Source organism: Electrophorus electricus, chromosome 10 (assembly GCF_013358815.1).
Source record: "Electrophorus electricus isolate fEleEle1 chromosome 10, fEleEle1.pri, whole genome shotgun sequence".
NCBI classification, from domain to species: Eukaryota; Metazoa; Chordata; class Actinopteri; order Gymnotiformes; family Gymnotidae; genus Electrophorus; species Electrophorus electricus.
In genome coordinates, this window is record NC_049544.1 from 4908939 (window position 1) to 4923910 (window position 14972).

General features: G+C 44.5%; 2 protein-coding genes across 7 annotated transcripts in view; one reads left to right on the forward strand and one right to left on the reverse strand.

Annotated features, from left to right (window-relative positions):
• rapgef5b (Rap guanine nucleotide exchange factor (GEF) 5b) overlaps positions 1-6901 on the forward strand; it is a 30295-nt gene extending 23394 nt beyond the window's left edge. For all 4 annotated transcript variants that reach the window (XM_027000052.2, XM_035531111.1, XM_035531113.1 and 1 more), the window contains 14 exons: positions 211-355; positions 489-586; positions 1985-2015; positions 2693-2771; positions 2978-3127; positions 3373-3470; positions 3557-3679; positions 3809-3987; positions 4242-4332; positions 4456-4506; positions 4761-4848; positions 5024-5088; positions 5201-5255; positions 5568-6901. In XM_027000052.2, coding sequence (XP_026855853.2) covers positions 211-355; positions 489-586; positions 1985-2015; positions 2693-2771; positions 2978-3127; positions 3373-3470; positions 3557-3679; positions 3809-3987; positions 4242-4332; positions 4456-4506; positions 4761-4848; positions 5024-5088; positions 5201-5255; positions 5568-5686 — 1372 coding nt within the window. In that variant the 3' untranslated portion in view covers positions 5687-6901. The remainder of the gene's footprint in view (positions 1-210; positions 356-488; positions 587-1984; positions 2016-2692; positions 2772-2977; positions 3128-3372; positions 3471-3556; positions 3680-3808; positions 3988-4241; positions 4333-4455; positions 4507-4760; positions 4849-5023; positions 5089-5200; positions 5256-5567) is intronic.
• Positions 6902-7923: 1022 nt separating this feature from the next.
• LOC113571206 (dynein heavy chain 11, axonemal) overlaps positions 7924-14972 on the reverse strand; it is a 44118-nt gene continuing 37069 nt past the window's right edge. For all 3 annotated transcript variants that reach the window (XM_035530899.1, XM_035530898.1, XM_035530900.1), the window contains 9 exons: positions 14423-14650; positions 13872-14063; positions 12645-12764; positions 11407-11649; positions 9702-9884; positions 9319-9434; positions 9013-9125; positions 8798-8938; positions 7924-8525 (listed from right to left, as the gene is read on the reverse strand). In XM_035530899.1, coding sequence (XP_035386792.1) covers positions 8278-8525; positions 8798-8938; positions 9013-9125; positions 9319-9434; positions 9702-9884; positions 11407-11649; positions 12645-12764; positions 13872-14063; positions 14423-14650 — 1584 coding nt within the window. In that variant the 3' untranslated portion in view covers positions 7924-8277. The remainder of the gene's footprint in view (positions 8526-8797; positions 8939-9012; positions 9126-9318; positions 9435-9701; positions 9885-11406; positions 11650-12644; positions 12765-13871; positions 14064-14422; positions 14651-14972) is intronic.

A 14972-nucleotide genomic window follows, 5' to 3' on the forward strand; every position in this document is an offset into this window, starting at 1 on the left:
CAAGGTTTCTGCCAGGCACTACCCACTCAGCCTACAAGTTTGAGCTGAGAGCATATCATTTAAAACTCTGCCCTTTAAGTGTGGTAGAAGGCACCTGGAGAGCTCGCCCTCTCCTGTGGAAGCACAGCTGTGTATTGCTGAAGCACGTAGCGCATGCCTTTCTCCCTTGATACCTGCCTCGCTTTGATGCCTTAACTGCTCCCTGGCCACCTATTGTTTGAAGCGGGGCAGGATGAAGGACGAGGGAAAGGAGAGTCTGGTGAGGAAACGCAAAGTCCTGCACCTGCTGTCCGAGTGGAGCGCGCTCTGCAGGGCCACGCTGCAGGAGGACCAACACACTAGGCTGTTCATGAAGGTAGGAAAAGCCCCACCTCCCACGGCTCACTTCAGACGAGACCTTTGCCGTGGCCGGAGGATGGCGCGGTTATCAGTTTTGCTGCCGTCACTTTACTCATACGCACAACGTGGTTTTCATCTGCCTTCCGAAGACGCTGTATGGGAACGTCCTGGATGACCTGTACGAGTTCCCGTCTCTAGAGAAGGAACTCAAGGACCTCCAGAAGCTTCTGCGTATGCAGCGCAGACAGTAGGTGCCCTCAAAGCCACCCACCCACTGACTAAATTACATTTGACATGAGACATGTCTAGTTAATCATCTCTATATGTGTCTGAATCTCAGAGGAGATAATTCATGAAAGGTAAGTGGCTTTAACATTGCGGGATGTGTTAACCACAATCCATTTGTCATGAAAGGAGCTGCTTTAAAAGGCCATGCATACCATTAGCTCAAAAATACAGAGCAAGGGCACTGAAAATAGATGAATGTCACCCTTTGGGTCGCATCAGCCTTTGGAACAAGCAAGCCTATTCACAAGGTGGAAAAAAACAAAAAAAACTATTGCGATTTCCGAGGAGTATTTTTAAATGTGCCGCACTGAGACGCAAATCCTTCCTGTCTGTCGCCTGGGAGACCAAAAAGGAGAACATGGATTCGGACAGATGACGAGAAACAAATGACATAATACAAAAAAACCCCTGTTCATCCTGAGGTTTTGGCCGGTGTGTTTTGGCAAGAGTGTTGACGAGTCAGATTGTCCTCATCCAACATCCTTCATAAAAAAAAGAAAAAAACAAACTCTTATGTGGTGATCAGAAAATAGCTACTGGACCACAAGGGTGTTCACTGTGTTCTTTTTTTTTTTTTTCTCCCAATGTACTGAAAAAAATCCTCTTGACAATATCGGCAATTGCTAACCATGTACCTTCCCTTTGCCCTGAGACAGTCGATCGCTGTTCCCCATCTTCTTTATTAACCTCCTCCACATCACCAGTCTCATCTTGCTGTCTCTCCACCCACACATCTGTCCTGTCAGCTGGCCTTGCCCATTAGGGGAGGGGTACGACTAGTCCATCCCAGCTGACGGACAGTCATCAGCTTCAGTAGGTTTATGGGCTTTTGTCTTGCCACACCCTTCTGCCTGGCCAAAGCGTTTGAGTGGAGCCCTCACAGCCATGGTTGTGCGAATATGAATTGCAGACTGCAGTTCGGTAGTACTCTAAATGAGGGCAACATTTTATGATGGGAGTTACTGCAATATAAATACAAACATTTTGAAAGATTTATGTCCATTAACCATAAGATTACTTAGAATGTCAGGCAAATCTAGGCTTTTCATTTATGAGACCGCGTATGTGTGTTCCTGCGCAGGCTGATATAAGCTGTCTGAGCAAACATGGCATCTTCAGACAGTTCAGTGATGTTGGTACAAGGATTTGCATGTGTTCTGTAAATATTTTTTTTTTCCTCCATGCACGCGATTGCAATTCTGAAGAATGAAGTTACAGCCTGAAACTAGGGGCCCTCCTAATGGGGCACAGTCAGATGCCTTTGTTATGCATTAGATTCAGTTAGTACATTTCAGGCTGCCTCTTCACTCTTGAGTCCCAGTGTGCAAATCTTTATCTCCCTCTCCCTCTGTTGCAGCACAGTGGACGAGTGTTCTCCACAGAGGAAGGTAAGGGTTAAGCCTGCTGTGTGGTTCTCTGCTATGACGCTGATGCAGGTGGATGGTTTAACTGTCAACACCCTGCTTTCGATTACCCAAGCATTGCCAAACCCACCCCCAGATATTCTCACTGACCAAACTGAGTCTAGTAGGCTTTACCTCGACAGCGGCGTTAAATCTACAAAGTTTTTATTCTGCGAGTCGTCATATGAATCAAAATGGATTGTTATGCCGTCTCACATCCCCATTTTATCAGTGTATTACTCTCTCAATCCAGTAATTGTTGTAAACTAAAAAGCCGGGGGTGGTTTACACAGACAGGTTAAGCACAGCTCCTAACCAAATGGTATTCTGGATGTGGAATAATGATCGCTGCAGTTCTTTAGCAAGGCTTAAAATTGTTAATGACCATAATGACTCAGCTTAATGACTCATCATTCTTAAAGGCAAAAATGAGAGGCTTGCATTTAGCTTTGCATTAGAAGCTGTTCAGTGCACTGTAAGTTGTCCCAGGCCTGCATCTTTAGGCTGTACAGTACCAAGTTACTCTGCACATAAATCCCATGAAGCAGGTGACTGCAGCTCCCTGTCCCTACCCTGAGCTGCACTGCAGGCCTGGTCTTCATATGACCTGTTTTTCCTCCCACACTTAGCATTCTCCACACTCTGAATTCCCCCTCTATCAGAATAAAGCACTCTTCCACCAGCTGAGTCTGAAGGAGAACTGGCAACCCCTGAGAGCCCCCCAGACAGAGGGTAAGGAAGGTAGGCTAATAAAATATTCCCCCTCATTCCTCTGATCTGCAGACTTTCCTCTGTATCTGAAGGTGGAGTGTGGATTCCTGTTGGCATTTTTCTGTACTATTATCTATATACATTAATGATGCTAGTGATGGCTATAATAATGTCCATGAACTGCCATCAGCGTTGATCCATTTTCGTGTGTGTGTGATGGGTGTGACTTCCCTCAGTGCTGTGCCGTGTGTATGTGACTGTGGACTCGTATGTGAGTGTGAGGACACACAGTGCAGTGACTGCGCAGGAGCTGCTGGCCGCGGTGGCTGACAGATTGGACTGCGCGGAAGACGACATGGTGCTGGTGGCTGTTTCCTACTCCAGAGGTTGGAGGCTGCGACATCCGTATAGCTACATGTTCCGCTGTGTAGTTAACCTGAATGTCACGTAGTCTATTCCAGTGTTTAAGTAAGATGATGTTACTACTGTGAAATATTGTACTACACTGCCCCCTAGTGGTAGAAATAGTTCGCTGTACATTGTTCAGCTTTGTTCCTTGTGCTTTTTAAGGTTTCCTTAACCATTTTTTCCTTTTTCCCTAAGCACTTATTCTTTTTCTGTTTGTCTCCAGAAAAGGCCCTGCTCCAGCCACACCAGTGTGTGTACACAAATTCCCTCAGTACTGCAGGCAGACTGTGTGTGTGCAGGAGGGACATGACTGACCTCATGGTAAGAGTCCATCACTCTGTGTAGCATCCTTGAAGAACCTGCTGGAAGTTCCCCATCAGTAACCAAGTAATGTCTGTCCCGAGCAGAGCCCCGTCCCAGATAACGCACAGCTGCAGCAGCTGGCAGCCCGCATGCTGACCATGAACACCTGGGACATCGCTGTGGCTCTGACTAACTGTGACTGGAGTCTCTTCAGCAACCTGCAGGAGGTGCGGTGATCTGGCTGGCACGCACACACCACAAGTACCCAGTGTACGTCTCCGTTATGATTTTGGGCTTGAGCATTTAGAATTTCTGAATTTATTTTTTTTATTTTTTGTCCTATTTCCCCTCTACAGCAAGAGCTGGTTTATTTCACACTGAGTCGTGATTCGTGTGCTGGCCACACGGTGGCCCTGGAGTTGCTCTTGCAGCGGTGCAATGAGGTGCAGCAGTGGGTGATGACGGAAGTGCTGCTGTGTCCTGTGCTCTGCAAACGGGTGCAGCTCTTTAAGAAGTTCATTAAGATCGCAGCCCAGTGAGTAAACCCGCAGGCACAGGACTACACCGAGGGACACTCAAGTGCACACTGTTAACACAGAAGCCACGTTGGAAACTAAGCATATAAAGTATATTGTTGTATATTCTAGAGATATTCAAAATTGTAGTGAAGTACAGTTTCTGGAGAAAGAGTTGTAAAGTTGTGTAAAGCAGTTGTATAATTAGTTGTATGAAATACAGGAACGTACGCATACATATGTGCTTGCTCATCTCTCTCTTACCCACCATTAGCTGTAAAGCACAGAGGAACCTGAACTCCTTCTTTGCTATCATAATGGGCTTGAACACTGCAGCTGTCAGCCGCCTGAGTCAGACATGGGAGGTAAAGCTGTCTCAATAAACCCCTACACACACATACTTCCTCAGCTTGGTGCATGTAATCATACTAGCGTGTTTACACACTTCAGACACTTTTAAAATCTTCCTGTCCTCTCTCTCGTTTTAGAAAGTCCCAGGAAAGTTTAAAAAGCTGTTCTCAGAGCTCGAAAGCTTGACAGTAAGTGCCTTTAAATGCAGATGATCTAGACAGTCATTTGTGAGAGATTATTCTACAGATACTGTTGGCATACACATTAAATGATCATATTAGCCCTTCTGCTCTCCCAGAAGGATGATGCAGATGGGCCAAATTTGAGCCAGATGCTGCTACTATAGAGAAATGTTAATGTGAAGATTTCATTATGTAGATGAGAACCCAAGATGCATGTATGGAGAGGCACACAGGCAGGCAAACCTTTTTTTTGTTTCCAGGATCCATCCTTCAACCACAAAGCCTACAGAGATGCCTTCAAGAAGATGAAATCTCCAAAGATCCCATTCTTGCCTCTGCTACTAAAAGGTGCTGCTAAGGCAATTTCATTTGTCTTGCATCCATAATAAATGCCTTCTTAACAATGTTTGTTTGTTGTTCGTGTAAAACCGTAAGAAAGGGAACTTAATACAAATGCCAAGATTACTGGAAAAATCATGTTCTGAAGTTCTGAGCACTAAATGAATCCCCTCTTTCCTGTTAGATATCACCTTCATTCATGAGGGCAACAAAACCTTTCTTGATAACCTGGTCAATTTTGAGAAAATGGTAAGTTGAGAGAGGAGTGAAAACGGTTACCTTTTACCTTCTAACCTCAAGCTCAGCAGAATATATCTGAATTTTGTTGAAATCTAAACTAACATTAAGTTGCATCTTACAGCACATGATAGCAGACACGGTGCGGATCGTTAGACAGTGTCAGACGGACCACATGGGTAAGTACCTAGTGCTGTGGCAGAAAAGCTACACAAGCTGATTACTGGGACTTGAACGCTAAACAAGCAACTATATAATAAGGCAGTCTGCTTGGGTTTGTATAAGAAGTTAGGTAATATTAAAATTGCCATCCGATTTTCGCTCTCAGTACCTGAAATTATCGATTTGGGTCCAGTTGAGCCCTACTGGGATCATAATACAGCATACTGAGAGTTGGTTCATTTGGAGAGTTCACATGGTAAATTCAGACTGAATTAGAAGGCTCTAAGCTTACATTAATGTGGCTTTTTTTTTTTGTCATCATCCCAAAGGAAACATGTTGACTCAGAAGGAGAGTGCCGAGGTCAGAGCCTACATCAACTATCTTCACATCATCGACAATCAGCAAACACTGTTTGAGCTTTCACACAGACTGGAGCCAAAGGTGTAGGACACGTCTAAATCCCTGATGAAAGAAGTCCATAATGCCAGAACTATGGCACTGAAAAGTGGCCACAAGGGGGCAAAACAGCCTCAGACTGCATAGATCAGAGGGAGAGAGAAATGCGCAGAGCCCAGGACATTTGCCTCCCTGCAGTCTATAAATGTGAAATGACTGAAGAAACAACCACTGCAGGTTCAACAGACAGACTGATCTTTAGCACACAACATGCACTAAGTATAACATGTGAGATGACATGTTAAGTAGAAATATACCAGTGTAATGCAGAGCTATAGTCTCCCATTCCCAAGTCTGCACCCAACTAATAGGCACAAATGTTTTTGCAAAAATCTGTAGCAACACAATAGCTGTAATGATTGGATGTTTAGGGAATCGGTCCAATTCAGTCCCGTCAGTGCTGTTATTAAACCACGTGCACAGTGTGTGCAATGCTTTGCACTGGTCATAGGCAAATGTTTCCAGCCTTAGACAATCAGTCCAAAAAAATTTTAAAAGACAAGTCTGTACTGTATTTAGCGTAGCTTTTGGAATCAAAGCAATAGTAGTACTGCAAGAGAAGTGCCCACTATCAGCATGACTCCATCTTTAGTAGTTGCCCGGCTATGCCAAGGCAAGGATACAAAAGCCAGGCATACAGTGATGGGTTTGGGTCCACATTACCTAAAAAGAGGCATTAAAATGCACTCCGATCATGTCCCGATGATGTTTGTCATCGTGCATCTACATAGTCAGATGAAAGGAAAGGACTTTGCTAAAGAATAAATTATTGCCTGAATGGTAATTAGACTTACCATAATTACCATGGAAGCATACTTCTAGAGATTCTGCAAATGAAATGTGTATTTGTTGTGCAAAAGGGGGGGAAGGGGGGTGGAATGTCTAATTTAGAAGGCCAGTCTCTGACATTGAAGCCAGAGAGAGAGAGAAAGCTGGTGGCAGCTGCTTTTCTGATTCACACTGCTCTGGTCTGTATGATTGGGCAATGCCCCTGACTGACCAGCATATGCATGTTAGATAAACATGTAAACATTGTAAATACCCTAAATTAATTTTATGGTCGTTTTTTTTTTTTTTTTTTTTTAAGTGACAATAGGCAGCAAAGCAATATGTTCCTAAATGCACAAAGCATCATTTGCTGGCAATGACTATTTACTACTTTTGGTTTCTTTTGAAAGTCTGATTAAAACCAGTACTGTTGCCTGACTGCTTAGAAATGTCTTGTCTTTTTGTGTTGTGTTTGGTCCCCCCCGCCCGTCTTGGTAATAGGCCCAGGCTTCATAGTCTCACTTTAACAAAACACAGCAGTTACAGAACAAGCCGGCCAGCTTCTAAAACTTGGAATGACTTCTAAGCTAGACCTTCCTGCCTCCTCAGTTGTTGAGTGTTGATCTAAATATATGCCTGATCCCTGCCTACTCTGTGAATGCCACACTGTGGCACATAGGTGGCCATGTTTACTTCAAATGGGTGAAAAATAGAACTTCTTTTAAAAGCGGCGTAATGGCCGGTCTGCTCGCCATGCGTCTGGGCCGGAGCAGCACCCTGAATGGCAGAGCAGACACCCCCACGCGGCCCTCTCCTCCTGCGCCCCGGCCGTGGGCTGGAGGCAGAGCTGCGGCTCCTGGGGAGAGGAGGCGAGCCCGGCCAGCCTGCGCTAGCCTATCATTTCCCTGTCCTTTCAACTGTGCGGTGTCACGCTGAGCCGCTGTGAGAAGATTTGCACCAACAAAACCCTGTCAAACACAAGATGACGAATGTGCTATATGTGGAGATACTGTAATGCGTAGGTGAGCTGTAGAATTTAACGCCACTGTAACATGGCTCCCAGGCTACTCAATGTACTTACTGTCCCGCTGTATGGATAATATCTATCAGCTGAAGGTAAGGTGTAAATGAGAAGCACGGCCTGACGGTATTTGCAGGAAGCTGTGAAAGGGATTCCATGTCCTGCTGCAAAAAAATGAACCTCATCAGTTCATCGGTATTCCATAGCACAGCAGGTCAATGTTAAACAGCCCTCATTTAAAAGTCAACACACTCTGGGCAAAGTGCACTCTATCTGTTGGTGAAGAGACAGGTTTTCATTCAGGTTCTAATGGCTGTGCTTAAGCGAGACCTTTCATTGACTAATGCTGAACATCTTCAATCATTTGGCCACATCAGGCTGTAATGCTATAAAGCTTGCCTTTGCTTTGTCCTTCCTACAGCATGGCAAGTAGCGCAAATGCATACATTCAGTTTTTAATCTTTACAATTCAAGTATTGGTTTCTATAATTTACTGTCACAAACTAATCAGTAAATTCTACTCTAGACCAAATATACTGTGGCACACTGCAGATTACAGTCCTCAATATAAAGATTAAATGCTCACTGCATCACACTATCCTCAGTGTGTAACAAATTGAATAAGAGGGACAATTTCCCCACATTCTAACACACATCCAGCTTCACCTTAAAGTCATAAGCTGTGATCTACAAGAAGTCCGTTTAAAGATGCATTGAGCACAATACTTCAGGCTAAAATTCACACGCGTGCCATCGGGCACTTCTCCACGAGTGGGCAGAGGAAGCCGCCCGCTCACGCTGACAGCAGCAGGGCCACCCCGGCCAGCACCCACTTGGCTGGAGGGTGCCGTGTCCTGAGACGGAAGCTCCACACGAAGCTGGGCCCGCGAAGCTTGGTGCGGTACACGGGGCACTCGTAGGTGCCGCTCGGCTCTGGCTGGTCAGCTGGCACGGCACGGACGTACAGTACCGGCATAGCTGGGGCAAGCTCCTTCAGCAGAGCTTCTGCCAGCACGCCTGCCGCGGTGTCCCAACGAGCACCTGCGTGCCACACACACACAAACTAAGCTCTTACACAATACAGTATTCTGAACATATTCACAGTTACAGTGCGTTCTTGAACAGCAATTACCATGCATGTCTATTAATAATCTTTCACTATGACATAAAATATTTCCATTAAAAAAATAAATAAATTCACAGCTACCTACTACTGTCTAACAAAAGAGATACAGTTGGTAGTATCCAATATTACAAACAATACTACACAGGTGAACAGTGTTACTTAGGTTAAGACGTAGCCTCTCTCTTACCCTCTATATAGAGCCCATGGATGTAAGCCCCCTCTCGAGGGGGGTGGCCATAATCATCCTTTGTCTTCTTCGTCACGTCCACCGACAGGGTCATCTTGTCCAGTGGCCACTTGTTCTTACGAGCTATACTCTGCATGATTGCTGGAAGACAGAAGACTCTGTGTGTGTGTGTGTGAGAGAGTGTGTGGGTGTGTGAGAGAGAGAGAGAGGCTCACCAGTGAGGAAAGACTGTGGGCTGAAGAAGCCTGGGAGCCACACCACTGCTGGAAGCACAAAATCTTGAGTCCAAGTGTCCAGCTCTCGACACTGAGTAAGAACATCCAAAAACCTGGTAGAACACAGAGTACAGTCATTTCAATGCCAGTGGGTACACATTATGAAACACACATGTACATACCAAGGCCCAGTGTCAACAGCCTACTGAGACACCCTCCTTATCTGTTTCTTTAATTATTCATCAAACAGAATCACTAGTGTGTGTGTGTGTGTGTGTGTGTGTGTGTGTTTGTGTGTGTCTGTACCACTGGGCCAGAGTTTTGGTGGAAGGGTATGTCAATTTGCTCCAGTTCTCTGGGACTCGGTCATAGAACAGAGCTGTCTGTAGAGTCTCCATGTCTGCAGAGATGCTCAGTTCACCCTAAAGGAGACAAAATAATACCAAATATAAAACACCCCCAAAGTCTTTATTTACCTAATCATAAATCCTAAATGATTCTAGAGCTTTAGGTAAGGCACTTTATATACAGACATTTTATATATTCAATGAAAGTTGTTTTTACAAGTATCCTGTTTCTCAGTGCTTTATTTAAACCCACAAACATGACGGTTGCCAGGGACAATTAAACTGGCATAACTGCCACAAGGACTCATAATGCCAGTGTTAGGTTTGGGTTTAGTGGTGTACCTTCATGGCTAGGTCCAGGTTCTTAAGAGAGATGTGTATTTGAGTAAGCAGCAGATTCATGCGCTCACACTCCTGCACACAGACCAGGACGAGGGGACTGCGCTCCGCTGTCTTGGCCTGAAGCTCGGCCACGTCGTACTCCTCAGGCAGCCTGTCCAGCAAGTCCTCCAGCACGCTTTTCACCTACATCAGGGTTGAAAGAGTAGATATGAAGAACTGAAAGAAATGAAGGAATGAAAGACAGCTTTTGGCTTCTAATACATCAAATGTATCATTTCCTGAATGCAACAGAAAAGAACCAAACCACGGCATTCTAACCAACTGAAAACAGGAACTTTGAGTGCTTTTGGAGTTGTTTTTTTTTCTTCATTTTTTATCCATGGACCCAACTGTGACTAATGGTAGGAGATTATTACTACAATGATATTAGAATCAGTATCAGTTGTCTTGAAAAACAGTAAAGGGTTCCTGTATTTGTTAGGCTTCATGTGTATATCTCACAGTAACAGAATTACAAAAGCAAACGTTAATAAAATAATTATCAGTTCAAATATAAATTAGAGTCACTCTTTATTATGACTGACCCCTGATCAATGTTCTTTCAACTGGGTTCAGTAAATTAAAAAGTGATGAATATATGGCCATATGAGTACTGTAATGGAGTCAGTTATAATGAGGGAGAAATATATGGCTGATGGTGCTCAAACAGAACTGATCTTGAGTCAGTGTGAATAGTGTGTGAGGAGTGCTGCTTGAATACTAAACAAGGCTCTTCAGAGTGATTATAAGACAGGGTGGTTGATAAGAATACTGTCACAATGAGAGTGATTAGAAAGTGGCTGTGACTGGGAGGAGGGCTGCAAGAATACTGATCTGAGGTCAGTTTAAAAGTGATTATATGATTGGGCAGATTGTAAGAATAGTGATCTGGGTGCGAGTATATGACTGTTAGGTTGAAAGCATACTTTTCTGAGGTCAGTCATAGCAAGGGTGCTGGGGCAGGGGCTGTATTAATGCTGATTTGGCATCAGAGTACACTGACTCCTGATCTCAGTGCCAACCGATGCTCACTATTGTTGCTAGCTAGTTAGATCACAGCAAGTTACTATCAACCAAAGATATTTATCAAAACTGTGCAGTCTGCTGTGTAATCAAATGAATATGTCAGTTTGATTTTGATACTTAGTTTTGTACGTGCATTGTCACGGCTACTGTCGCAAGATCATATGCAGTTACCTTGGTAACAGTAAACAAACACCATATTAGTTGTCCCAGGAAGTTTAAACATAATAATTAGTGAGCCCAAACAGCTGAAAGAAATGTCCTTTGTAGGCAAATGTGTGAATGGGGACAAAAAAAAGACATTTCTGTGTGGCATTGCTGCAAAGATACTCCTAAATTAGGGTAACACTCCTAGTCCTTACAGCAGCTTTGAGAATGGGCTCAGTGGATCAACATGTATGGGCCTTTTTAAGGTCTTTTACAAGACCTTCGACCTTTTATGCTTGACACCAAAATTAAAACTTGAGTACAATAGCTTTCCTTTTTCTGTCTTTGTGGTTAGTCACCACCACTATTTGTGTAACAGCATGACATCATCATTCCCTCTTGGGTGAACTAGTTTTACTGGACGGTCACTTTCCCAATTACGTGACATAATTTATCCACATTCACGTCCCAGAGTTGAGAAATAATCGTCATAGACCTTGTCGTCCGCACTCTGCGCCGCCTCTGCGCCCGCCACCCAATCTCGGGGCTGCAGTTCCAGCAGAGTCCTGAAGAGGGCACTGTCCGCGGCGGTCATATATCCTATCTCCGCGTTGAGATGCAGCCCATAGAGGCTGGGGCTTTCTGCTGGCAACCTCGCGTCCACGTAGGTGTGATAGCCAGCGTAGTCCAGCTCGGGAGGCGCCGGGAAGCCAGGACACAGGAACAGCACTTCCTCGAACTCAATCGGAAAAAGACCAATCCAGATAAACCCACTTATTTCTGCGGACGTGCGCTATAGAAACCAGGCATCAATACACGTTTAGTGCAAATGCAGGACTGAACAAAATACACACAAATATGCAAAGCGCATAAAATGAATAAGCTAGATCTACTTTAATGCCCCCCTTCTTTATCCTTTAACTCGCGATTTCGCTCATAATCAGTCTTCCTATTTTTGCGTGTCTCGCGCGTACTCCCCATTCCCGGCACATCTCTAATCTGGCCGCAGTGGGCCCAGGCCTCTCGGAGCTCGCGCGTCGAGCAGATGAAAGCGCGAGGCAATCGATAGCAGGGCTCGCGCGGGGCCGCGGGCAGAAGAATGCGGCAGCGCACGCGTTTAGAGCGGGTGATGGATGGTTGCTTGCCCCCCCTGGCCTAATGAGACTCAGGGCAGGAACCAAGCTGGCTGAGCATCACAGGAAGGTCCGGGGAAATGCCCTCGCACTAAGGAACATGACCAGGAACATGCATCCCCCGCGCACTGCAGGCGCTTTTGTATTGAAAATGTCCGCAGTACTTCATCGAGGTACTGAGACATGAAGGAGTTTTACAGTAATTGTTGAAGCGTAACACTGTGCAAGTTTTGGTAAATGTGATGGTGTTTTAGGGTGTTTTGTAGACTTCTCTTAAAATCTCTTGAAACATTTGAAATGGAAGGTGTTCTATATGTTTTTTAAAGGTTAAAACTACAGCATTGTTCTCTGTTCATAACTGCCTGTTTCTAATGAGTTTACCACTGAAAATGTAATACAAAAACGGACCACTAGATGACACTAGGAAACCAATTACATAACCACTATTTTTGGACCTGGTTTTCTAAAAATGTTTATAATGGTTTTGGATTTGCAGTGTAATATTTTTTTTTACTTGTAAGCTAATGCTAATTTAACTATAACATTTCAGTATCAGTTTTGCTCAGATGTAAGGTAACTGTTATGCGGTGGATTCCATTACCATCTTAGGATTGATCAGCTCCTGTAGGTATGTGCAGCAGAGTCTCCTGTCCCAGTTGTCCGTGATGTGTCCTCCATACATGATCTCCCCAACCAGATAACACAGATCCTCCCATGGCACCTCAACCACACAAACAGCAAGAAAATAAAATAAATTGTACGCATTCTAGCATCTGAATATGGCTCCCGGCACTTTTGGCCATCTTTGAGCTCCTCAGTTGTGACCAACACTGGGCCAAAACTGTTGTAAATCTTCAATGAGCACAAAGGCACCACACAAATCTGATGGTAAAACTATCAACTATCTAACTACAATATAACTATTAAAACTATTAAATAACGATAGTATTTTATAATACTATAAAAATGTTTCATTTTATGATGGTAAAACTTTGCTCATTCTTATTGTCTTACAGGAGCCCCTGTACATTGTCAAGGCTCCGTGATCTGAGTCCTTGTGCTGATCCCAGCAGCGCCGAGTGGCGGCAGGTCACTCTGGTGTGGGAGTGTGAGGCAGAGAGAACTGCACGAGCGTGTGCTTCACAGCAGATGACAGGAGCTGCAAGTTCACAGTCATTTGTACCTGTATTGTTCTGCAAATTGCTTCCTTCATCAGCCCTAATTGCAGTGATCACTTACGGAGCAGCACGATATGTCACGCGCGGCGCCTGTAATTACATTTAGCATGACGCTTCATTGGCCGCCTAATGAATCTCCTCTACGCGCATATACAGGTTACTGTTTGGTTAACATAATGAAGGACATTCGTTTAGTTTTTTTTTTTGTTGTTGTTTTGAGGGGAGGGGAAAATGCACTGGAAGCATAATTGGTAGTGACCAGAGTGATGCGGAGGACAGAAGAACATTCTGACACATTCTGACGTCTCGCGGGGAAGGCGAGGGGCGAGACTGTCCTTGCACTTTCTCAGGTGGGTACAAATGACAGCCGTGTCGGGTTATGAGCACAATCCCTTGTTGTTCAACAGCTACAGCAGTGCTTGCCATAGGATTAAAATGAAGAAACACGCACGGGTGACCTGATACGTTTCTTAACGTGCATATGAAATGTGTCATTTCAGAGTTACATACTGAGAATAAATCAGGCATGTAGTCAGGATCCGCACTGAGAGGCAAGACCTACCCAATTTGTTCCCCATGTAAAATAAATTCTTAAAAAATCATAAAACATGGATTAATAAATGTTTCTTTTATAATGAGTAAACCCTTACTTTAGAATGAGCTTCAAGGCAGTTGTACAGCACGTTGACGGAGATGGTGAGGTCACCTCCGTTAAAAGGGTAGCAGCGATTCCAACCCTGCGGCCCAAACTTCCTCCTCTCACTGACCCCCGCGTGGAAATAGCAGAGGGAGAAGAGCAGCCCTTTAAATTCCTGCTCACGAGAGCTCATCTCCAAAGTGTCCTGCCAATCACATCACAGCAGAGTCATTCTGAGAACTAGGCAAAGATAGAAACAAAGGCCTCCAACACAACTAGTCCAAAGTATGGTAAATATTAAAAATGGGCAGGTAAATATTGCCAGTACTGGAAGTAGTTCTGTATTCACAGTTTACCTCCTAAGCACAAATTCAGCACTCCCATTTCCATGGGTTAGTTTAAGTAAAATTAGTAATTTACAAGTTTTGTAAATTCTTTGTTAGTTGCTGTTAGTGTATCTGTGGATGGAACTATGGGTGGAGCAGTGGGTGGATCTGAGGGTGGCGCTCTGGGTGCACCTTTGTGTGAAGCTGTGAGTGTGATCTGTGGGGGCAGTTCTCTGACCTGGCTGAAGTGGTGCAGGGCAGCATGAAGGCTGGCGTTCATGCCTGTGGGCGGCTCGTGGGTGAGTTTGAGGGCATTCTCCAGGATGCCTCTCGGGATGATGTGCTCGTCAGGGCTGGGGGCGGGCTCTCCGCTCATGAACACTCTGTAGTGTGGGTGAGCCTTGCGGCCTGTGCTCTCTAGCAGGTCCTCCAGGTGACCCAGCCAGCGCTCTACTAAATGTACATTCTGATTCAAAAAAGCAATGAGTCACTGTGTCGTTTTTAAGGAAGGTATTAGTGAACAATCTTTAAAGGAACTTTCAGTGGGCTTTTAAGAAAGAAAATTCCATTTTGTCATGGGAAAGCATCACTTATTCGGTTAAGAATTTCCATCAGACAGTTATTTCAAACTGCTTATGCCTTTATGTTTATGGAATTCACTGACCAAACACAACCAGGTCATTCAGATATGAAAAGAAGCAGTGTGCAATGCATTGTAGGAAGCTGAGAAATACAAAGAATAAAAAAGTCCAATATTTTATCAAACACAGCGGTGTCAATGAAGAGCT